Raw genomic sequence first — 25,873 nt, 5'->3', positions numbered from 1 at the left:
TATCCTTAGCATATAAGCATTTCTATATCCACATTCTGATTCCTGACACTGCAGCCAGGCAGGCTGAGAGCACAAAGCTGCTGGCACACAGCACACTCGTGTTTCCTTTCCAAGATGGGTTTTTGGAAATATACTTTTGGTTTCTGTTACCCTGACACGATCTCTAACTTCCTACCATATATTGTAACAGTTTAACCTGATACCACGTCTAATAAACAAATCAATGTCACTGCTGAAACAACATTGCTGTAAAATCTGTCACTCTGGCTATGTCAGACTGCTATTAACATAGCTGTATTAGCACAGTTTTACTTTTAACTGTACCAGGAACTCTCACAATCTGTTGTGAGATTTTACTTCAAATTAAATTCAATTTCAACTCAATTAGTAGGGAGGAAAAAAGCACAGTAATTTATTACTACTCTGCACCACAGTTTTCTTTCAAATTTTATTTCAAGATATTTTTCATAGATTCCTGTCAGAAATAGAGATAAAAAAGGGATAAGGAGGAGAAAAGGACATCTTCCCAGATTAGGAAAGTTATTACAAATATAAATTATCAATAAATTATTACAAATCAGTGATAATTTGTGTACTAGGCTAGATTTACAACAGGCTGAAAACACACTTAAGGCAAAAAAGAAAAAAAGATAAAGGAACACTATTTGCCATGTATGCATCATCACAAAACAAAAGGTGAGTGTGAGCACTGCAGTTGTAAAACACCTTAATAAAACTGAGGAAGATTATTACTCCTGCTAAGAGCTCTAACAGCTAGTAAATGAGACCTATCAATGGACAAGAACAAACAAAACAAAAGACGTCAAAATCGGTTGAGGAAAGCTCGATATGACCCAGATACGATCCAGAAATGTGCACTGAAGCCCAGAAAGTCCAAGGTGCCCGTCAGCATCAATGGAATCTGGCCAGCAGGAAGAGGCAGGCGATGCTCCCTCTACTCTTCTCTCCTGAGACCCCACCTGGACTGCTGTGTCCAGCTCCGGGGCCACAACCCACCAAACGTGTTGGCCTGAGAAAGTTCAGAATGGCCATGGAGACACCAGAGGGGCAGAGCAACTCTCCAATGAAGACAGCTGAGAGCTGGGGTTGCTCAGCCTGGAGAAGAGAAGGCTCTGAGACCTCTGAGCACCTTCCAGTATCAGTGGGACCTACAAGAAGCTTTTTTACAAGAGCACGTCATAAAAGGACTAAGGGGAAAGGCTTCAAACTGAAGCAGGACAAGTGTAGGTTAGATATTGGGAATTAATTCTTTAATTCTAGAGAAGCTCTGGAACCTCCATCCCTGGAAGTATTCAAGGCCAGGTTGGATGGGGCTTTGAGCACTCTGGTCTAGTGGATGGTGTCTCAGCTCACAGCAGGGGCGTGGAAGCAGATGGTCTTTAAGATCCCTTCCAAACTAAACCCTTCTGTGATTCTATGAAGAGAATCTGTGGGTAAAGACTACATTATGGACATCTAACCTTTACGGTCAAAATTATTAAAATGGAAGTATACAGCTCATCTGCACTTGCATCAAACAGCAATGAAGGACAGAAAAGTGCACATGAAGACAAGTTAAAGAGATCTTTAAAAAGATTAATATATTCAGAAGCTTCTAATAAATCTTGTCTCAGTTTTACAGCATGCAGTGAAGATTCCAGAGCAGTTCAAAAAAACTAGAATAAAAGTGAGAAACTTTTGATACAGTCACTGATTTTTTTCTTGTGTCCTGAATTTTTTTCCAGTCAAAAGTTTCTGCAACTCTAGTTTGCTAATCAGGTCTGCTAAAACTGGGCAAGGGGAGAATCTTTGAAGTTGTAGACAACCTGGCAGAGAAACAGTATGTTCTCAAAATAATAGGAAGTTCCTTCTTTTAATGAGGTTAGGTTTCCACATTTTTCCCTGAGATTACATGAAAAAAGGTATGAGACCCTGCTGGTTTTCAGCTGAAGAAGGTCTAACTTCAAGACAACTAAGTCAGTAATTAGACTTAATGCCTGTGAATAACTGAAGGTTGGGCCTGAAACGTAAACACATAAGACAACTGGACTATTTTATGTTTTGAACAATAACTGAGCAGAGATGACAAAATGCTTAAACAATATTTGAATATTATGTGTATGAGTTGGGTGACAAAGAGAAAAAACTACTCCTGTGAAAACAGTATTTTTAAAGCTGTTTCCTATGAAGAATGAAATCTTACTCTACACTTCTCAATACTTTGTGTTACACACAGTAACACCTTCACTGATCCTCTAGGCAAGACAACAGTAACAATAGTTACAGGGATAACTAGTACCAATAGGGATACTGGCTCCCATCCAGGGCCTGAACAAAGATTAGTCTTCAGTCTACTTTTCACAGCTATTTGGTTAGACTTTTTAACCAGAACTGGCTATACTTTAATGAGAAATGAGCAGGATAAAATTAGGTATTATGTTTAAGATTTGAACAACCAGTATTTACTTGAAGAATTACAACAAAATTGTGTATATAATCCAATTTTTCAATTATTTTATACTTCTGAATTTGCCAGGCCTCATTTTCCAGTCTTTAGCTCTTGTCATTTCCTTTCCTGCAAATCCAAGAGCCCTTCTGCGGGTCCTTTATTTTCTCCCCATGAATGCACCTCTACAGTCTTAATCTTCATGAAAAAGGGCCCACTTAATCACCCACTGTGACATGTATAATTGCATTTATTCACAGGTAACCACAAAACTGTTTTTATCTGTAGAGCACAATTCCCTGCACCATTTGCACAAGTACAGATTTGTTTGACACAGCTGCATGAATGTAAGAACAGAAACAACCTTGGTAAAGCAATCCCAGCAAGGACACGGTCCAATTCCAAAGCTTTACAGTTTAGTTACCCTATTTCTCTGTTCCAGCTCCCCTAGTAACAAAATCATCTACTAAGAATGTAGAGCAACTGTGAGGTGAGGAGAATATGGCTTATTTAAATACCTGCTTTGGGGAAAAATAACTTAAAGGGAGGTTTAAGTCATCTAAATTTATGCACATAAATCTATAACGCATCTACACAATTTCTTTAATCAATTCAGTAAGCAAAACACACAAATTTGTTTGACAACACATATTTGCCATAAAAAGGTAAATGACTATCATTAATTCAGCTTTACAGCCCTGAATTCTTCTTTCAAATTAATTCAACTTGCCTACTATTTTTTTAGAGTAGCTTTGTATCTACTTGACATTGATATCAATAGAAATACCATCTCCTTTTGAATGCTGGAACAACCCAAGTTGGAGTTTCTCCTACCCTATTCAGTAAAGACCTACAAACTAATGTCTCTGGGAACTTAGCACTTTTGTGTAACATCCTTGTTAGTTGTTGGTATCCTTACTCTATGGAAGAACAAATTACCCTGTCTTCAAACAGAGAACAAGAGCACTTACTGAAAAGTCCTCATATTCTCCATCTTTATGAACAATTTGAAACTAGTATCTTAATAAGTTTATTCCATGATAGGTGTCTTTCTGGTTCCAGTGAGTCATGGACATTTTTTTTTGCAATATTTTAGATTTTTTTTCATACCTATAATCTATATTTGCAATGCAATCAGTGGTATTTATACATTGTTTTTGCTTTGTCACTACATTAGAACAGGCCTTCAGCCAGGAGTACCCTCTGTCTTGATTGCCAAAAAGTCACTATTTCACAACCTAATATTGTCTTCTCAGCAAGCTTTCAGCTTTCAAGTTTGGCTGAATACATGTGCCCCACCTACTGAACAGAAGATCCTCTGCAATGGAAAATCAACTCTTTCCAAAATTAAACACTGAACACTGGGTCTATTCTCAGTTTGCCCTATGCATCACAACTTGCCACTCTGGCAACAAATGTCTTCCAAATCCAGTAAGTTTGTTTATTATAAGAGAACACAAAATAACATTTCCTGTGTTAGAAATGGGTGACTGTAAAGCACTGGCTGCAGAGGACAAGTAGTCTAGGCTCCCAACACTGTCCTTCCACACATTTTGGAAACATGCAATGATTCGGTTTTTCTGGTTCAATTCAGTGGGCTGTGAAAGTAACATCTTTTGGGTTTTTTAGTTGACTTTTTTGGGAGCCTAGATCTATATGCATTTACAGTTACTTCTACTGAAACTTCTCTTTCTATGAACCTCAATGGAATTTTCTGGAAATTATTTTTTACCACCATTATTTGATCTTCTAGTAATCATTCTAATCCAATGCTCACTTCTTTCCTTCTATCCATTTCTATTCTCTCTCACTCTACTGCTGAATCTGTTTGTTTAAAAAGAAATAAAAACCACTGTTTTGTCAGGCATACAATACTGAAGTGTTATTTCTGAATGACCCACGCTCTTCTTCTGTTCAACCACTGGGTTACACACTAATAAATGCTTCAGTCCCAGAAGAAAAAAAAAAGATCAATATTAGAAACTGCTTTTCAGTGTTATTTCCCTGACCACTAAACAACTGATTTCACCATCAGCCCCAGAAAAACAAAACTCAGCTACCCTCAGCCAGCATCACTAGAAAAAAATATATGTGACATTTCTCTACACCTTTCCATGGACAAATGATCATCTATTGAACTCAAACCACCAATGTGATCATCTTAGAGACCACTACTCTAGTTCTGGGAGAACTAACCTGCAGTTTATTGAATGTCCAAGTATATAAATGCTCAGAGAGAGGGAACAGAGAAAGTTATAAATGCCAATTCCTACCAGAGCTTCAGACAGTGCCAATGCACACTTAGCCAGAAATATAAAACTGAAATTTCCTTGCAGAACTTCCAACCCAGAGCAGAACAGACAACTGGATCCATACTGTTTCAGATGTATCATTCCAGCTGTAAAAGGAACTAGAAAAGTAAATTTTTCCACTCTAGTCATTTGTGTCACCAATTTAAGAGCCCTAGCTCTTTGTTGTTTACTTGAACTTTAATGCCTGTTGAAACAGAGGAAGAATATACCACAAATTTAAAGATGACATCACTCTGTGTTGTTGATATCCCTGCATTCATTTACTGTTTGGAATTATGTCATTCAACTTACCTTTCTCTTCATGACCATATACACACAGCTTTTGCTTTGTTTATGTAATATGTAAGTGATAATGCAAATTGTTTTCAAAGTCTTGCCATCTAACTCATACTCTCTACAATATACTTATAATTTACAAGTTGCAAAAGGATAATCTCTCAGAGATTCACCACTAACCTGTGTGTCCCTTCCATTCTCACAGTCAAAAGTATTTCTTTTAATCTTTTTTTTTTCCATCTTTGATCTAGTCTTTTTATTTTTTTAATTAATATGGAGTTTTTAAGTTCAGTGCACAAAAATTATTAGATTCAAAGGCAGACAGAGCTTGCAGACATCTTTTGGTCTTGCTAGTTTTTGTATGTCACCTGGAAACAGAAACCCAAGGTTTTCCTTTCTACTTTTAATTATGCAGTTCTATTGAATAAGTATGACTACTCAGTAACAATATTTTGTCTTAAAACTCCAAGATGTCATAGGATCTGTACTAATTACACAATCATAACTGCTTCACACCAATTAAAAATAAAAATAATCCTCTGAATTAGTATTTACCCTGTATTTGGCTGAACACAAGTATTCATAAACACAAGCTTATTTGTGTTGCTGGTTCTTCCATATCCTATCACATCTCCACTGTTATGACATACCTTAGCCAACAAATACAAAAATACTTACTATTCAAACACTTGAAAAGATCAATGGGTAAAGCAAAAACAAGGTCCAAACCTTGTTGCAATGTCATCCTTCTGGTGGGGAACAAATATGCCTTAACAGCAAAATAGAAACAGGTTTGGTATAACTCCTTACTGCTCTATAAGGATACTTTTAGAGGAGAAGGAGAATTTCGTAATTAGAGAAACAGAATACAAGTACAGTTTTCAGATTTTAGAGTTACAATTTTGAATTCACTAATTTCAAAATAAAGAAACAAAAATTGGAAAAAAAAAAAACCTGGGAGATCTGACCCTTACATTTAAACCTATTAATGAAAAAAGATAGGATGGAGTAATTGCCAAGATCACCTTCTACAATTTCCCTTTTCATCACTCCTTCTATTCTTCCTTCCAATCAGTTCTTCTTTCAAAATTCCCAAGTCCCTTTATTTCAGCATTAGGCAACACTACAAACCCTAGATACAGCCTCTAGATCACAAAACCCCAGACCATCTGATGTATTACCACAGCAAATGGAAAACACTGCAGTTACAGTAATTTTAAGAAAAAAGAAGTACTGGCTTAATCTCAAACACTGAACTGAATGTGTTACCAATGCAAGCACCATTTGTGCCTCATGTGCCTGTCCATAGATAGACAGTTTAAATGCATAATAATTAATCAACTGCATGATGGGTGCAGTTATTCTGCTGTCCTGACAATAATTCATCTCCAAGCAGAAAACATTTTGTGGCAGTCCATCACATTTCCCCCCTCTCATTCCTTACTTATTGTCCACTATCATTTCTTTCCCACTGGAGCTCTCTGACCTGTTAGAAGTGAATAAACCAAGAGCTGTCAGGCCCAGATTTTACTTTGTACCTGCTGAAGCCTAGCTTAATGTAATACAGGCTACAACCAAAACTTCTTTACATTAGATCATACAATAAAAGTCGTAACTGATCTTAATAATGAAATAGCAGAAATCAGATTTAGGGAACAGATGACAGGGAGCTGGAAAGAGTAAAGCTATTTAGAAATCTAAGGAACAAAACGTGTAGACATCTGTAACTGAAAAAGAAAAAAGCAAAAGACAGAAATAGTCTTTGATAGACCTGGAATATGGATACAAACTTTTAGAAATATTCCCCATGCTACAGTGAAAGCAACTTGAACACACCATAATTGACTTCTGACACCAACTTCCTACTGGGCTGTCAGTAACATAGCACTTAGGAAGAGGTTAACACCATGATAGAAAGTGGAATACAAAACTCATTTTAAAACATCTGACACACAACCCTCCAACAAGGCCTGTGTGCTTGAGACTAAACTTACCAAACACTTAATAGTATGGCAAAATCAAATTTTTTGAGTAGTTACAGCTAAAAGATTCATCTCATCAATACCAGAAATCAACTTGATGCTTACATGAAAAAATAGCTCCACTTAATACAGCAAACTTGAAACTTGTTTATGGTTGTTTAATGGAAACTAGGCATGAAGAAATCCCAGAATTACAAACATACTTTGATTCTTTTTCTTGAACTGTATGTATAAAGAAAATGAAATTCAAAACCCTGGTAATTTAAAGGACATGTTGAAAAACAAAACTGCAACAGAAGTTTTTTCTTGCATCAATTCCAACTTCAGTTTTTCTGTCATGTGCCTGTAATTGTTTAGTGATCTCTACTGAAATGCTTAGAAGAAGAATGCATGCCAGAGATTAGGTAAAACACGTGAAATATTTATGTAAAATGCTTTGTCTAACATCAGGTTTTCAAGCTAGTAATCCTAGTTGCAGCAAAACAAATTTGATGGTAAAATCTGTATGCTCTGTCTGCCTTGCTCAAAGAAGATAAAGAGCTCTAACACTACTGGCCTCTTAATAATGAGAAATTGTATTAAGTTTTGAAAATCATTCTATTACATGCACATTAATTTGGTATCTTACAGTCAATGTTTCAAATTAATGAACTTGTTACATACAACCAAGAACGTACTTAATTTCAAAAGCCAACAAGAAAAAAATAACTTTCCCACCGGAAAGGGGTATTTTTGGCCTGGAATACTAGAAATAAAAACTTGCACATCAAATTTTTGCATTATCTTCCATCTTATGGTAACAGAATATCACAAAAAACATAAAGCAAAATAAAAACCAACTCAACTGAAAGGAACATGAAATTGAAGAACATGAAGGTTACATTCAGCTACAGAAAAGCCCAGTATTTTTCAGTCCAGACCACTTCAGTCAAGGTCTGGCAGTATTACTGCTAACACCACTGGGGACAGAAGAAAAATGTTTTAGCAGGATATTTGCACTTCCTATGGATGCAGATGCACCACCTGAAGCAGTGGCACTAACGCAGATGGCTCTGAGCCAGTAATACAATTCAGTCATTCTCAGCAAGACTAATTACACCCCAGGCAAGGAGTCATGCAATCCAAACCATGTAATTTCTATTAATCAAATCACTTCACTTACCCCTACAGAACAATGCAGTGTGCTACTGACATGCTGTATTATTTTGGGGAACACTAGATATTGTACAAGGCAGCAAACTGTAAGGCATCTAAGTCTCTAAGCAAAAGTACCATGAAAGCAACACTTCCCTCAAGTTTGATGAGTGCTGATTCTTATGAGAGACTGTGTACAGCAGTATTAGTACCACCAAATCTGTCTGCTCTGTGTACCAGCAGAGAAAGACTTCACTGACATGACAGTAGCCAAGTCCATCCTCACTTTAACAGCAGTCAACACAAGATCTGGCTTGGCAATCATACACTGTAAATTACTGCTGGGAACAGAAGCAAAAAAAAAAAAAAAAAAAGTTCATGACTGAACAGGATACAGGAAGAAGGCGGCAGCGAAAGAGAGCTGCCACAGTATCCATGGCAGGTGTTCAGACAGTTTACCATGGCAAGTTTAGTAATACTTGTGTACAGACACATAACACATATTGAATGTTACTGCAAAAACTGCAGCAGCTAAAATGAAACAGCTTTTAGACAACAATATTTAACCTGAGGAACAAATATTGCAGTCAGCCAATCTGCAATCATTTCAGAATAAGTCACTGTGTATTAGCTAGACTACTTATGCTATTAAACACTCAATTAATAAGGTACACCATGGAAACCACAGGTAAAGGTATTTCCACCTTGCAATAAAAAGGGCTAACCAGTATAAAATAAACTAGCTTAATACTTACCACTAAAACAACAAATTAAAACTGTTGTTTCCTGAATCCTAATTAGTAGTGCTTAGTATTTTGATAAACACATAACAATATTCATCACTCATTCTAAATACTAAAAAAGTAAAAGAAAAATAAAGTAATATTTTTCTTAAAAAGTCAGACAGCTTGCCTTCTTTCCCAGAAAAGGGGGAAAAAAATAGATACAGGACACTTACATTCACACAGTCAGTATCACCTTCCTTTTCCTGCTCACTGCATTCTCCTAGACCAGACTGACATAATAGTTTTTGAGGGTCAATTTTTGCAGCACTCAAGTAACACAATGAACTATGTGAGGTTTATGTGAATGTCAGTCAAAACCAGAAGAGAAGTAATTGTGTCAGAGGGCTGAGATGAAGGTCTTTGAGGAAATTTTTCTATCTCATCTAAAGGAATGATAAGAAGAGGCTGAAGTGATGGCATGAAATTTCCTGTCACACTGTTCTAATAATATTCCAGGTGGTATCTGGGAACAATGCCCAACAAACCAACTTGTGAAGAACATTTTATATGAAGCATGCCAATTTAAAAAAAATAAAAGAAAAAGCAAAACCAAGCAAACAAAAAAATGGGGAAGGAGGGGAATATCTCCAAGAGACACAAAGGACTGGGAGCAGATCACCTCACTGAGTCCTCCCACTTCAAGGCAAAATCATCTCTATCTAATTATCCCTGCTTATTGCAGAGGAGTTGAACTAGATCAGCTTTAAAGATTCCTTCCAACCCAAGCTATTCCATGACTATATGATTTCATTCCCAGTACATGCTTTGTCTAAAACACTTTTTAAAAGGCTTCAAATACTGCTTCACAGCTCCCCTGAAATTATAATTTCTGGCAGAACTCTTTCCTAATATTTCAGAAAAAAAATTCTTCATTTCAGGCCCATTACTTACTGCTTAAGTCACAGTGCATATGGAGAGCCATTTAATCCCTTCCCATCTGAAAAACATTACTCTCCCTCTCACTCCCCTCTTCTCCAAAACACAGCCACACACTTCCAGCTCCTTCACTCACTGACTATCCTCAAGACCTTCACCCACCACTGCTGCTGCACTTAGGAGCTTCTCTAATTAACATACATCTTCCTTCAATGAGGTGCTTCAAAAGGGACTTGATACTCTGTTTGAAGCATGAACAAAAGATTATTTTCAAGTGTCTTGCACACAATACCCTTCCTTAGAAATATCAGCACAAACTTTATTGCCAACAATGTCACACTGCTACAAAATAAATGAACAAGTGGCTTGCACTCAATTTGTGAGGAACTATCAACCCTCTCAGCAGAACTGTAATCCATTCAGTCATTTCTCCTGTTCCCCTTCTTAAGTAGAACTATTTATTGTGAGGACTTGCATCTTACCTGATTTTATTTCTCTTTCAGACAAGTGCTATCTCCAATTCGCTAAAAATATTTTTCTTTCTAATCCTGTTTCCCAACATACCTCCCATTCTTCTCTGCTTGATTATTGCTAGCAAATTTAATAAGGATATATGCCATGTTACATCACTCAAATCATTAATGAAAATACAAGCCAGCTGCAGAACACGTTTTAACAACACCCTGCTTGATATATTGCTGGGTAAGTGAACAACAGATGAAGGCTTTTGGGGTACAGCTTTATCTGAACTTCTGCATTCACTGCATGACATTTTCATCTGGATTCTATTGCCAGTCCTGTAGTGTGACACGGTGTCAAGAGCCCTATTTAAATCAATGGTGTCAAGAGCCCTATTTAAATCAAACTACAAGACAGTCATTGATCTCTCCAGTCCCAAGGCCTGTTATGCTGCCAACAAAGAAAATACGGTTGGTTAAACAGGATTCATTCTTGATAAATCTGTGTGCCCTGCTATTTAACAGCACTCTTACACAGACTCCAACAAATAGTTTATTTGCTCTAGAGTTCCTTTGCTTAAGGAAGTCAGGTCAGAAAAAACCTGCTTCTCAGTAAAAGCTACTGTTTCTTGTCATTTCTCTAATTAACACATATTTCTACCTAATTCAAATATTTTATATATTTACCATAGCCTTTCTCATAACTGCAAAATAAACTTCAATACACAACTAAGTAAAAGTTGTGATGGAACTAACATAGATTAGCTACAGGAATATATGTTAAATACATGCCTAAACATGCACGTTTGTGTTCCCCAAACATATACACATAGTGTAGCAGTACATTAAAAAAAAACAAACTTGACAGTTATCTCAAGATTCTGCACAGAATACCTTAGAAGCAATGGAAGGTATCTTTAACCACAGCAAGTGCAAAGCTTCCACAGTAATATCACAGGGCTGAGTTTGGCAAAGCACAAATTACTCTGCACCACATGTACAACAGAAAGGCAATAAACAATGGAATTATTTTTTCCTTGAACAAAAGATGAAAGGGATATTCAGGAATATATGGCTAAAACCACAGATCAGTGTTCATCTTGGACATGAAAGCAAGTCTCTGTGACTCAGAGGTCCCTATCCAATACCAGGCTTTCACACCACTCATGTCTACCACCTATTTACTACCATCAGATGTTGCAGCACTTCCCCAAAGCTTCCATATCTCACCAACTGAACTGCCAGCTCTCAGTGCTGTTCCCTGCTTCCCACCCTCAGAGCACCACAGCCCATTTCCCATCTTCCTGAAGCACGGCACTTGCACAGCCTCACCCCAAGCCACCACATCCCCCAGTGCTCTCCTGCCACACACCAACACACCACCACCACCCCCTCTCTGCTAGGGATCTCCCACCCCTCCCAATGCTTCCCAAGTCCAGAAGCACAGCACGGCACTTCCCCAGCCATAGCCCACACCCCACATTCCCTGCAGACATTGCCTTCCACAGCAGCACCCTGACCCAGGCTGAGTGCAGCCCCCTGAGCTCTCCTCTCCTTGGAACAGAGCTGCCCCACAGCCAGCAGGCACTGCCTCTCCACACGGGACAGGCTCCTCCAGTTCCCTGCACCGGGGGGTGCTCCCATCCACGCCATGCTGGGAGGCAGGAAGAATGCAAACCAGCCAAGGGTGACAAAGATGGAGTGGTAAGAGAGAAAAAAAGGAAGAAATACCAGGAAAGAAGATGTAGAGAGAAATGACAATAGGTAAGGTATTATACCTGGCCTTAAACCATCCAGGACTAAGGATGAAGGATTAAATTAAGGACCACAAGCCTTGGCTACCCCCATAGACTGTAGGATCCAATTCAAAAGGGTCGCCTAAGGGGACACATTTCCCTTCATGTTCAACAATAATTACTCAGACTTTGCTAAGCTTCAGGAAAACACCAATTATTTGAAAACAAGAAACTCAAAAGACTGCAGCACTTCAAGAAAAGAAAGTGCAAGGCCCTTTTTTTTTATTTAAATGGTTGTTGTCATCTCATTGCAAAGCTCCCATACCTTCTCGGTGATTTCTCATGGACAGCTCCTCACAGCACTGACTCTTTCTTCTTCAAAGCACAACCAACAAACTCCAGCTCTCTCCTCACCCAGCTAACCCACTCTTTCGTAGCACTCTTCTTCTTATTGGACACAGCTGTGGCCTGTTAAGGGCAGCCTGTTCCTAATCTTTGGTGATCAGTACAGCTGCAACTCCTCAGGTGTGAGATTACCTTCTGCACTATCTTTATTTTCTTACATTCTATCCCTCCACAAATGGTGAAACAAAAAAAAAAAAGACGAAGATGAATAGTAAAAAGTATTTCCTATCAAAGAAAGAAACCTTAAAAACTACACTAAACATCTCAGATTTTACCACTAAATTGTACTAATTTGTTTATTAGGACCAAGGTAATCCAGGTAGTTAACAGATAGTATTATTTTATATATTCTGAAGATGTAAAAGTAGAGCAAAATGGAAAGAAAAGTGAAAATAATCAGATAAAATATTCAAACTTACGATGATACAATTGGCACTTACTTGCTCCAATCAGACTGATATACTAAATAAACACAAAAATTTTCTGCTTGCAACACAGCATCTGCCAGTTATAGGACTAAGTCATCGTCTAATAATTTTTTGATCACACAGTATAAAAAGAGCAGTAGTGACAAATATGCAAAATAAACTTCAGGATGATTCTGAATGTTTGATAGTTTAGCCCTCCCACAACCTATTTTTGGAAGTTGGAATTTGAATACCATTAAATCAGAGAAGAACAGCTGGCAAGATACCATATACAACACCACTAACTGATCTCCAAGACTAATGGGATGCTCCTCACTGCATCCTGCAGCACAGTGTGGAATTTCCCAAGCTAGCTCAAGTATAGAAAACATTCTAGCAATGTAACACGAACCTTCATGAGAACTACCTCATTATTCTTCACACAAGGCAATAAAATAAATGGTAAATTAGTCACTACTGCACCAGAACACTTCCAGTATCTGAACTGGGTTAAGTACCTGTATACCATATCACCTATGGCTTTCATAAAAGTCACATGGCCAATATCTTTCTTTAAGGACATAAACTGCAATTTAAACTATGCTTTATTATAGTGTAATGTCTCCCAAAAACTAAATATATATTTGCTGCCTCTGAGTGTGTTTTATAGAAACATAAACCAATACGAAATTGCTTCACAAAGAAATTGTTGCCCAAAAGAACATAGGTTATTATCACAGAATTTTCACGTTATTAAATGCCGGTATCTAGAGAAGTCATACAAAAATATGTAAAGGACTAATAAGTTCTGTCCATCCAATTTCTCAATTTAAATCAGGAAGTAGAAAGCAAGAACCACAGCAAAAAGTTTTGGGTGTTTCTTTACCTCAAACACTAGTGTGAGTCATGTGAGCACAAGCTAAAAATGTATCTAAAAGTAATTAAGAAGGACTCACCAAGTTCATTGAGACTCTGGGCAGCTTTTGTTATCTCTCTGCTTCCTCCTTGCAGCTGTCCTTGAAGTCTCTTACTGAGATACAAGATGCGTATTATCCTCCGCAGCAAGTCGCAGGCAGCCTGCAGGGAAATCGTGGCATTAGGGGATATTATCAGTACATTACCGTCACATAATACCACTACTCAAATGTGGAAACATCTTCACCAAAAAAGGAAATGTGAATAGGAATAAAAACAAGGAACTTCAGAACATTGAAATCCCTTTTTTTCCAAAATTTTTTAATATGATTCTGTGTTTATATAGACAAAGACTTCCAGAAGCTGGTAATTATATTCATGGGGCTACTGAGATTATTCTGTCACTACCCACGCAGAAAACAAAGGAAACTCAGAATCCCATGACAGAGGCATGTTCTATTCCTAATGAAAAGTGAGTTTTATTTTACCTTGTGCATCTCTCCTCAATACTCCTCCCCTCTTAAAGCTTTAGCCAAGTTAAGAAGTTGGCTTTGCCAATCAAATACTCATCCAAATGAAGCAAAATGGCAGCACTTACTTCAGAAGACAATAAAACTTAAAGATTAAATTGTAATTACAGATATTGACTCTTATGGTAGGCATACATGTAAAAACTAATTCTCAGCAAAACTTTTAGAAGGCCAGTCACCTTCACTCACCCAACTGTTAGTTCACATTCTTTCATATGCTTATTAAAATACATGGCATTCTTGGTAAAAAATTAGGAATATGGACATTTACATAAATTTTTAGGAACTATATTCATGTGTGCTTTTATTAGCACCAAATTAGAATAACAGGCATTGCTGACACCTGAATCAAATATAATAGTTTCATAACTTTTCACTCAAGAAATACCTTGAAATACATGATAGAGGAACAGCAACATTCTGGAGTGGGTAACAACTAAAACAGAATTCAGAAATGCAACTCAGATTTCAGTACAGTCACAGATACAGTCCAAAATCTGCAATCAGACTAACAAGGGTGGCAAGTGAGAAATTTGGAACAAGTATGACATAGTTGTTTGGAGCTATTTTCCCTGGTACTGAAGGCAAAGTCTTCTGAAGTATTAACCTTATGGATATCAAAATTAATTTTAAATTACTTTAAAAAATATTTAGTATCCAACAAGATGTAGAATATCTTTTTCAAACTCAAGTTCATTTATTGAAAAGTGAAGTTGAAGTGCACATATTAAAAATTATACCAGTGAATAATTTCAACCAATATCCACAGCAGACTTGTACAACCTGGCAGTCTCTTCCCAATGCCAGCACAAAGTAACAAATCCACAAATATTTACAGTTTAATTTTATTAAACATCTAGACAAAACAAAAAGGAAAAATTAGGAAAAAACCCACTGAGGCACATCAGGGAAAGCCCAATTACTCTTGCTGCTTTGGGCTCTCTATCACAGTCTGAAGTGCAAGTTTTCTATGCCTTCTGTGATAACTTAACCATGTGATTTCTATGATATTTTGTGAGAGCTAAGTGGGGCTTATCCTGCTTTGAGAGATTAATGTATTAATTTTTATTAATTCATTTCTTTAATTAGAAAAATCTTGATCCCCATATCACTTTCATATCTGTGAACTAAATTTCTGCAAGACTAATCAAAAATAGCTTCTAGTACAGTGCACTATGCTTCACCAAAAGAGAGGGTGTAGTATTACTATCTTGCTTTCAAAATTAATTACTCTCTAAACCAGTTGTATACCTCTGGCTACTGTTTTTCCCTGAGAATTCACCTTCTGTTATTTTCAAACCTTTTACTTTACACACCAAAAGAGTATTTCTTTTTTTTTTTTTTAATTGGTGCTTATTTCTTGTCCCAAGAAACAATCTTTTAAATAGAGTAAGAGATGGGAGAAGTTACATTTAGATACAAGAGCAAAAAAATGTTTTAATTTTTAGCCCTGGGAAGTAGTAGGAGAAAAAAATCCAAAGACACTGAAGATGCACTCTAAATTTTGTAGTGATTTCTACTACATTCTACCCTTTTTCAAGGGTAAGACAAAGATTCTTTTTCACTCAAGTATTTTCATTTATGTGAGCTGTCCAACTTGATAAAACTTCCCATCACAGCAAAGAATGCTATATGTAAGGACATGTAACAGAAATAAAGAACTGTATCTAATGGTGAGCTGTTCACAGATGCCAGATCCTCTAACCTGGCTACCCACATAACAGAAGTCTGAATTAATTCAGGAAACATTCCCTCCCTGAGCTGATCAAGTATGCTTTTCTAAAGGGCATGCTTTCATCCAAGAAGAAACAAATTCTACTGATCAAGCAAGAATTGGTTTGGAAAAGGCCAGTGGCCTCAGTCAGTCCAAGTCATTTTAAGTAAAATTAAAAATAAACCCTGATTTTTTTTTTTGAGATTACATATTAGTTATCTCCTGAATTTTAAACAACATGCCAACAATAACAGAAACTATTACTATAATTTGAGTCATTGAAAAGCTTCTAATCTCAAGTAATTTTAAGACATTAGTGAAAGAAGACTTAATTATAAAGAGTCACTTGAAAATGTGCCAGTGTGTAGCTCATATATGCAGGTAAGTGAATGGATATATTTTGTTGTTTATAAAGCTTGAAAAAAGTGGAGACAGCCCACTATCTTCAGACTATATTTACTATTTATTTACAGTAGCATCACAAAGACATCTGCTACTGGTAAATATTTAAAAGTAAGAATAACTTTAAAATATAGAATTATTGGGGTTTTTTTAAATGTTTTGTAATTATAAAGTTTTTCATACAGCAAGACACTGAAACAAGAGACCATGCAAAAACACTCAGTTAAACAGAGCTTCCCAGAAAAGAATCCTCTGAAGAACAAACTCCCTGTTGACCCATATCAGCTACTAACCACTCCCACTTAGCTTGTGATCAACTATGGAAAGAGTCAGAAGAGGACAGTATCATTTAGAGCAGGAAGTGAGCTTTCAGTGTCTGCTGCTGCCTTGGGATGCCACGAGGCTCTAAGAGCACAGAAAGACAAAATATGTACAAGAACATAGCAGAGATTTAGAATTCAGGACTAGATTTGAAGTTTAACAACAAACTTGCAGTGAGAATGTTTATGAAAAAGCCAGACTATATTAAAAACAATTAAGGATGGCAAAATCTAGTTTTATGCAAGTCAAATATTCCTTCAGTTAGTGAGCAGTCCCACAGCAATCAATGCAGAGGTATTAAAAGAACACCATCACAACTCCAAGAGGCACTGAAACATCACACATTCCAGCAAAACATACCTGCCAACCCTACAGATCTTGACAGAAGGCAACCTCTTTTACCAGCTATCTACATCTACCAATTGTAGATCAGCTGATAAAATTAGTAAGTTTGACAATGTCCCAAACCACAAGTCTTGCATTTGGGAGCAATTTTAGGTCATAAGCCCTGCCATCACCAGGAATTCAATTGTTTGCTGTGCTGTGCCCTTCCTTCCTCAACAAACGAGTCCCTCAGGTAAAGGACACTCCAGCAGTGCATTTTTAGGAGGCTGGAGAGTTGAGATTTGACTCAACTCTCCATAAATTCAGCTTCATTAATGAATTCAGGTGTCCTGACCCTCAACTCCTCCCAGCAGTGCAGTGTAACATAAAGCACTCACAAAGTATCTGCCAACACAGAAGGGACAGCAGCTCTTGTGATGAAACTCTGACTCTCACTGGCAGAGAACCTGGAATCATCATTCCTCTTTCTACACTGATGCTAAAAGAGCAGCCTACCAGACTCCCACTCTCCACCTCTTTTTCCTGACTTACAGCAAAAAAGTCAGATCTTACAAATCCCCTGGCGCAGCCTGAATAATGCTGACTCTGGATGGATGCTGCTTTTACATCACAGGAAATCCCATGTAACAGCCAAGAGGAAGCATCCAAGAAACATCTCCTAAGTTCAGGGACTCCTTCTCCTCAGACATCCTTCTGCAGTCTGACTTTGTGTAAGGGCAGGCTACAAAACATCTTCATCTTTATTCCCACATTCCCACAACTTTTTCTACATGCACAACACACATCAGAGAACAACAAAAAAATCTGCACCTAACCTGCCACATGGAAGTCATGGGACTTTTGGCCAGTGGCAAAAAGAGTAACAGCTGGAGCTGAAAACAACAGTAGCATCTGGCCAAACTGGCTGCACAGAGTGTTAAGAGCTCCCTGCTGAACTTCACTGCTACTGAAAGTAACATAGAAAATAGAAGTTCAGCCAAGAGACAGTGCAGCTGCTCCACCAGTCCCCAGACTAGAATCTGCAGCTTCACCTACTCTACAACAGCAGCCACTTGCAGATGGCAATCTCCTAGAGTGTACATCCACAGCTCAAAATTCAGGTAAACATGCAAAGAAAAACAGTTCCAACAATAACTCATTAAACAATTGTGGGGCCAGAGCTGTATTGCATTTCAAACAACAGAGTGCAGACACATGGCTCCTGAAGATCTATGGAAAAGTTTTCAACTACTATAAAATCATCAGTTAAGTGTTGGACACTTATCTCACCATCACTGTGATAAGCTCTCTCCCACTGCTATCCTCTAACAGACATCTACATCCTTCTGTAGACTCCACTTACATTTAAAAGGCAGGCACAGCTATGCACCTGGGCTTACAAAACTCCACAACCACAAATAGCTCCTTAAGTTGCATCTTGACTGTTGAAGAAATCTGAAAGAATTCTGAAAGAATTAATTCTCAAACTCTTTACTAAACCGCAGCAAAGCCTGCACTAACTTAGGGGTGAAAAGCATCTTCTACACAACATTAAATACCAAATTAACACAAACAGTTACGAGAATTTAATTAATCTATACAATTTATTTAATCTATACTCAGATAACCCTTGTCTCTTCCCTCTATCTCTACAAAAACTCAATAAGCCAGTGCAAAGGTCAATTTCCTACTTTCCTACTAAACACTTCTCAGTAGCTCTTGAAGAGATATACTGATTTTCAGAAAAATACTGAAAATTAACTAGAGGCTACTGGAGTAGAAAAACTGTACTCATGCCTGACAATTGTGAAGTAACACACATTCTAAGAGAATTTTTTAAAGTATGTTTTTAATGCAACTTACTTGAAGTTTTGCTAGCTGAGCTGTGCGAGACACTATTTTGTTGTAGGGGTCAACAATTTTGACTTTAATTCTAAAAAGAAGAAGAGAAAATTATTTATAGCAGTGTTAATAAATAGCATTATAGAACATAAGGATTTATACTTTCTAATTGCATAATGAATGTCATACCTATCAACAGTGCTTTGTAGAGCACCAATTCTAGTTTGCATCATTTGGAGGACACCTGCAAAATAAAGCAGATTTTTTACATCATTCATCAATTACAGAGACATAAGAAAATTATAGAAAGAGTTTTTCTTCAAATCATAGTAACTACTTTAGCATAAACTAAAAACAGTTTCCCCCTTTATAAAAGAGCATCACAGAAACCAAAATTAGTAGGCATATTGGGAAATAAAATGAGCAGGTCACTTACTGAAAGTTATGGAAAATGTACTGGTAGAGAACATAAACCTGCAGAATAAATATCACTCCAAAATCCATCATTTGTGAAATTTCAAACACTATTTGGAGGATGCTACTTTCTAAGAGAATGTTGATCAGGACTGCAGTTCAAATTATAGAACCTGGTATAAACATCTGACCATGATATATAAAAATGGCATAACATATTTAACACTATTTATTTGACATAGTGACTAGAACAAAGAGAACTGAGAAGATAAATTATTCTATTTCAAGGTTTTCATCCTGTGCAGAAGGATCTTTAGCAAAAATTAAGGTATCAATGTCATTGTAAGGTCATCTAATTTAGACTACAAGCAGAGCAAACTACCCTAATCATGTTTGTTCCACATTAGTTTGGCAAAGCAGCACAAGGAAAGCCAACAAGCGTGCCTGTTCTTTTCTTGGTAAATTACAAACTAAGTAGTAGGGGACAGGAGTCATTTTTGCAATACAGAATCAGCCTGCTGAGAATTTAATTAAGTTAGACAAACCCAGGCCTACCAAATTATTTTTGTTTCAGTTACTGTTAGCGTTCTAAAACATACAACATTTTTGTAAAGCCCTGTCTACAAGCATGCCATCATTAAATTAGATAAAACTGCAGCATGATACAGTGAGATGGAAGACAAACAAAACTACTACAAATAGTTGCATTCACGTTGTCCTGTACTGTGACTGTATCTCACTCATTTTATATAGATAGATAAATTCTCATCTTCCCCACATTTCAGAACTCGTGTGTTCACTGTTATTTATACATGTATGGCATGCAACAGATCATGAGGATGAAGATATGAGATACAGTGAAAAGCTGGCAAAACAGGCTGCATTGCCCGCCCTACACTGCAATAATGGGGCACAACATTGCTGCATCCATGGCTGTAACAGTGCTATCAAGCATCCAACAGCCCTCTTCCCAGAGGACAGAATAAGGATGGGAGAAAAGGCACTCTCCCTCTCCATCTGCTGCCAAGATACATGATGATACAATTCAGCCTAATCCTAAAGTAAGACGTAGCTCAAAATACCTAGTGAACTACCTATAGACAGAAAAGAATACGTAAAACAGAGCAGGCCTAAAAAAGAAAAGACTCTACAAGCTGGATGTACCAATTTGAAATGTTTAATGAGATTCACTTTCACACATCCAAATGACTGTGCATGCTGTGAATTAGCTCCATAATCTTCACTTGCTAACATACTTGATAAATATACCAAGAGCTATGCATTTTTAACTTCACAATTAAAAAATCTGTTGGCATTTATCTTTTCTTTTTCTTATGAATCTTGACTCAGTGTTTCTTTTAAGAGCATAACACTAAGTAAATGGAAAAATTTCAACAAATTTGAGGTGAATTGAATTTTATTTTTACTTTGCCAAATTAGTTGTAAAACATGCATTATTTACCACACCTGCCTGACAGAAATGTTTCCTAACTGATAGTTGTTTTGAAGTACATCATTCTTTCCTCAGAGCAATTTTAGGAAGAAATGCCTTCAGAAACAACCATCATTTCAGAAAACAGAATTCCACTGAGCACAAATTGCTGAAGATTGTTACAGGGAGGTATTTATCAGTCACAAGATTCACCACACATTCCTGTCTACTTCTTATTTGGAGAATGACACATATTTCAGTTTTTTATACTTGATTCTCCAACTGTTTAAAAAGTTATTCAGGAGCCACTGTTACTAGATTAAACAGCCATTTCTTTAATTTTACAACTATATGCAATTACTGACACAAAACAGTGAACCCAAGCAACTCCAAACACTAAGGATACTGTCTGCACCAAAACCCACACCATAATACCAAACTATATGACACTCTCAGCAAAGTGACAAAGAGCAGAATGGCAGGTTTAATGAGCTCCTGGCATGAGAACAGTATACTGCAACCATCTTCTATACAGTCAATAGTTCCTAAGCAAGCCTTTGAAAATCAGCAGTTTATGTTAAAATCCACATCTCAAAGAGTAGAATAAAACAAAGGTATGTATTTAACTTAGGAGCCCTTCCCTAGTAAAAAGTATCTCAACATGGTTTAGATGATGTGTTATAGCCTGTTTGGTTAAGATGTGCAAACTATGCAACACATGCACGTGCAACAGAAAATTGGTGCTTATGGCAACAGAGACCTATCAATGTTGCAGCAAAACTAGGCTTATTTAGAAAAATATATTAAAAGGTAAAAGAAGGCTTTATTGTTAAAGTTGCTCAGAACATTATCAAAATACATTTTCCCATGAAGAAGCTGCCCCAGAGAAGTATCGGCCAAATCTTCTCCTTGGAGCTCCATCTACTGACGTAAGGAAAAAAAAACTAAAATAAAAAAGCTGCTACATGTTACTCCTCAGAAATCAGACCTGGAGCTTTAACATTAGGGACCAAAGTTGGCAGTGAATGAGTTCCCTGCACAGATCCTAAAAGTGCTTCCTCCACTGTAAGGATAGCCAGCATAATACAACAATATTTACCTTCTAGGGATTCAATTCCAGTTGCTTGGGCCAACAGATCTTCATGTCTTGCAACAACCTTAAAAAAAAAAAAACAAAATAGAAATCAATAGAGAAAAATGGGGTCATGAGCCTAAAAGAAAAAAGTATTAAATATATCACAATCATTCCTACATTAGGCATTTAAGTATCAGCACCCCTACATCAGCCAGATACAGGAAAAAGCAGGTACCTCTCACAGGAGAAAGGATTCTAAGAACACAAGGTGTTTTAACTCACAAAAGCAGCAAGCTCAGAATGAGAAGAGGGCCAGAAATTAATTAAGATGTGCAGCAGAGCTGACATCTTAATTAGAGACAGCAGAGCACATTTCAACACATCTTGATACTTAATAATTGTAAATGTGAACTTACTAATCACACCATAATAATAATGTATATTCTTTTTTTTTTCTATTTACGACATATATAAACTAGTTCCCAAAGAATTTACTAACTGGGGCAGGGGGAGGGAAGAAGCAAGTGCTGAAACTACAGACAAACTTAGCAAGTGTTCTCATTACAATGTCTACTGTGGATTTATGATTTCTGCATAGAAAAATTCTTCTATCTTAACTCAAAAGCCTTTCTGAAGGTGTAGAGGTATGTTAACATAGGTTTTATCTGCCTAGCTAAAGGTAAGTCCCAGGGCTTATGCTACTCTTCAGCACATGATGTAAAGGTGCAAGCTCTCCCTATCTTCTCACAATGCCATGCTGAACATGGCCTCAAGTGTTTATGAGAGCTGACACAATCATTTGGAAAGAGTTTTCCTTCTTACCAGGAAGAGTAAAACAGAATACAGTGATAAGACTACAAAACCTGAAACAATACATGGCTACCTGCTAGGAGTACTGACTGTAGGCTTAACTGAGTTGCCAAACTCACTCCTAGTTTAGCTGCAAGCTGTACCTTTAGTAACTGCTTGCAGAGGAACTGGGCAATATCACAAATTACAAGCTTATAAGAACACTAAGTTTCTGACTAATTTATATCAATCACCCCAGAATAACAAGTACATTTTAAACTTACTTGTAAATGCAGTTCTTTATCCAACTGACTAATACCTTGAGCAAGTTTAGCCAACTGCTCAGCTATCACAGCCTGGTGGATGGACTGGGAAGTGTAAGCTTTCACATCAAAGTCTTCTCTGAAGAAGTCAGCATAGCATTCTGAAAAAGGATTTAGGATTTTAGGGATTTATTTTCATGGTTTGGAAGAATGAAATAATACTTATAGCCCTGCAGTGTACAGATCTCTGTCAATTTCTTCAACATAATAATAAATGTTCTCTGCATCACACAGTACAAACGTCAGAAGAGGGCACAATCATAAGAAACAAGTCTGGAACCGGTAACTGAGGTTCGTGTTTGTTTTGGGGATTTTTTTTTTTTTGCAAATGGTGATAAAGTCACATGTTTCTTTATTCCCCACACCCTTCTCTTGAGCAGAATACACTAATAAGTATCAATATTTTATTTTCTCAAACTTTGCAGTGTAACCAGAGTGAAGCTGTTGAGCCTGTACCCATAGCCAAACACACGAGTCAGCTGCAAATCATTGACAAGTAGCATGAGACAAAACTTCATGAAATCACAGCGGATTTCGACAACAGTGTGAGTTTATAAAACAATTATGAAATAACACTGCAATTATAACTCTGGATCAACCAAGACCAGAGTTCCCAGACAGCTACTCTCAACTCAACCGAGCACCTTCGCCTCATGTTCCAATGCAATTTCTTTCCCTTTGGGAGCAAGCGAGCCCCAGCGCAGACTCCGCGCACCCATCGCGGTCCCTGCCGCACCGGGGCATTCGCTCCCCCGCCCGCCCGGCCCACCGCCGCCCTCCCAGGGGACTCTCTCTGGCCCGCCGCGGAGGGCCCCCGGGGCGGTCGTGCTGGCGGGGCTGTGCCCGGCGCTGCCCCCCGAGCCCGCGGCCGCGCCTCACCGTCCACCCGCAGCTCGGCGAGCGCCGGGGCGGGGGCGGCCCCCGCCTCCTCCATGCTGGCGGTGCCGGAGCCCGCGCGTCACTCCCGGACGCGGCGCACGGCGATGATGGCGAAGGAGCGCGACGGAGCGGGCGGCGGCGGCACCGGCACGTGGTGAGCGGGGCCGGCGGGAGCGAGCGCGGCCCGGACCGGGCCGGGGGGAGCCGTGCCCGAATGGGCTGTGCTGGGGGGAGCTGTGTCGTGAGAGGCCGTGGTGCAGGGGGTGGCTGTGCCTGGGGGAGCCGTGCCCGAATGGGCCATGCCGTGAGGGGCCGTGCCGGGTGAGGCTGTGACGGGGGAAGCCGTGCCGGGATGGGCCGTGGTGTAGGGGGGAGCCGTGCCGGGATGGGCCGTGCCGGATGAGGCCGTGCCGTGAGGGGCCGTGCAGGGTGAGGCTGTGCCGCGGGGAGCCGTGCCGTGAGGGCTGTCCCCGGCACCCTGCGGGGAGCAGCCTCTGGCCGGTCGCTTCACCAGAACGGCAGTGCTGTGTAAACTGTGCTGCTCTGCAGTGCCGCCCGTAGAAGTAGCTGAATGACGAATGTTTCAAACGCTGTTTGTTTTTTCCAGATGCTGCAAGGACTGTTAGTTATACATGATTGATGACATCAGAGAAACTAAAGAATGCCAACTAAAAGATCCCATGGATTTGTTTCATTCTGGACAAGTTGTAAAAATATGTGCTCCTATGGTCCGCTATTCAAAGTAAGTAACTGTCATGTCAGCTCTGTCATTTTCACTGTTTAGAAACTTGTTTCTCAAATTTATAATGACTAAAAATGGGTGATTACCTTCTTCTCCTTTATTTAAGAGAGGTAGATGTGGGACGTGTTTTATTTTACATATTTTCATTACAGTTCTACACATAAAATACTTGAACATCCCCACAATACTGCATGTTAGAACAGCATTTTAGGGTAGCTAATCAGAAAAATGCCTTAACTATTTACCTCTTAATCTTCATGTGTCTGCAGGTTGGCTTTCAGAACCTTGGTTAGGAAGTACAGTTGTGATTTGTGTTATACACCAATGATAGTAGCAGCTGATTTTGTGAGATCTGCAAAAGCCAGAGACAGCGAATTCACAACAAACAAAGGTATTGTTTTTAAGAAACCATTGTCTTGTCAGAATGTTTTCTGTGATCATAAGTGAAATTGACCAGGTGAATGAAGTGAGTTACAAAACTTGACATCAGTTAAGAATTTTGGTATACTGTCTGATTATAAAAACACAGAAATAATCTAGTGAGAGTAAGCACAGTCCAGTGATAGTGAGTGAAATGAAATAGTGGAAAACCTTGTCTCCGCCTGAAATCAAGGGCTCCAAAGTGATTTATATCTGTGAGGGTTGACCACACATAGCTACTTACTCATTCTTCCTTCATTCTCCCAGCACACGGGGGAGAATAGGAAAAGCAAATGAAAGAAAAATTCATTTGTCAAAATAAAGGCAGCTTAATATGTAAAGGGAAGAAAAAGGGAAAGAAACAAGTTATGCAAAGGCAATCACTTCCTACTAGCAGACCAATGCCTGGTCTGGACCACTGGAACAAAAATTCCTTGTCCCAACCCACTTTTTTTGTTTCCCTATCATTCCAATTTCCTTGCTGAGCTTGATGTTATACAGTATGGAATACTCCTTGTTTCTGTTCGAGTCAGCTGTCATAACTTTGCTGCAAACTTCTTGCCCACCCCAGTCTGTTTGTTGGGGGTAGGGGAAAGCAAAGTGAGAAAACCAGGAAATTTTGACACTGTGCATGTACTTTGCAACAACAGCCAAAACAGCTGTGAATTATCAACATTGGTTTTATCACAAAATCCAAAATGCAGCACCACACAGGCTACTGTAAATGAACTTGAAATAAATTTGACAAGTAACTCCATCACAGCTAGACCAGGTACCAAGATGATAGTAAGATTCTTTTTCTAGCAATTGTTTCATGTGTGTTTTAGAGACAAACACTCAGCTCATCCAGGAACATTTTCTAGTCTCTAGCAAAAATAAGAGTGTTACTAAAGGTGAAAAAAGCAATAGACCAGGCATTGATACAGTGGAGTCA

The 25,873-nt window shown here is 38.3% G+C and overlaps 2 protein-coding genes across 5 annotated transcripts in view; one reads left to right on the top strand and one right to left on the bottom strand.

Moving 5' to 3' along the window:
* The window catches only part of COG5 (component of oligomeric golgi complex 5), a 173,638-nt gene extending 149,757 nt beyond the window's left edge, over window positions 1-23,881 (bottom strand). Inside the window, exons 1-6 of the mRNA XM_058022274.1 lie at window positions 23,778-23,881; window positions 22,860-22,999; window positions 21,811-21,868; window positions 19,055-19,109; window positions 18,887-18,956; window positions 13,774-13,894 (exon numbers count right to left, since the gene is read on the bottom strand). Of these exons, the coding sequence (XP_057878257.1) occupies window positions 13,774-13,894; window positions 18,887-18,956; window positions 19,055-19,109; window positions 21,811-21,868; window positions 22,860-22,999; window positions 23,778-23,832 (499 nt within the window). The 5' untranslated portion in view covers window positions 23,833-23,881. The remainder of the gene's footprint in view (window positions 1-13,773; window positions 13,895-18,886; window positions 18,957-19,054; window positions 19,110-21,810; window positions 21,869-22,859; window positions 23,000-23,777) is intronic.
* DUS4L (dihydrouridine synthase 4 like) overlaps window positions 23,877-25,873 on the top strand; it is a 36,915-nt gene continuing 34,918 nt past the window's right edge. For 2 of the 4 annotated variants that reach the window (XM_058022285.1, XM_058022281.1), the window contains exons 1-3: window positions 23,877-23,931; window positions 24,385-24,519; window positions 24,789-24,910. In XM_058022285.1, the coding sequence (XP_057878268.1) occupies window positions 24,410-24,519; window positions 24,789-24,910 (232 nt within the window). In that variant the 5' untranslated portion in view covers window positions 23,877-23,931; window positions 24,385-24,409. Of the gene's footprint in view, window positions 23,932-24,191; window positions 24,207-24,326; window positions 24,520-24,788; window positions 24,911-25,873 lie in introns of those variants that run through there. The other 2 variants (XM_058022284.1, XM_058022282.1) reach the window with 2 other exon arrangements.

This window comes from Melospiza georgiana, chromosome 4 (assembly GCF_028018845.1).
Source record: "Melospiza georgiana isolate bMelGeo1 chromosome 4, bMelGeo1.pri, whole genome shotgun sequence".
NCBI lineage: Eukaryota > Metazoa > Chordata > Aves > Passeriformes > Passerellidae > Melospiza > Melospiza georgiana.
The sequence above is the reverse complement of the archived record's forward strand: the minus strand, read 5'-3'. Positions and strand labels throughout refer to the sequence as shown.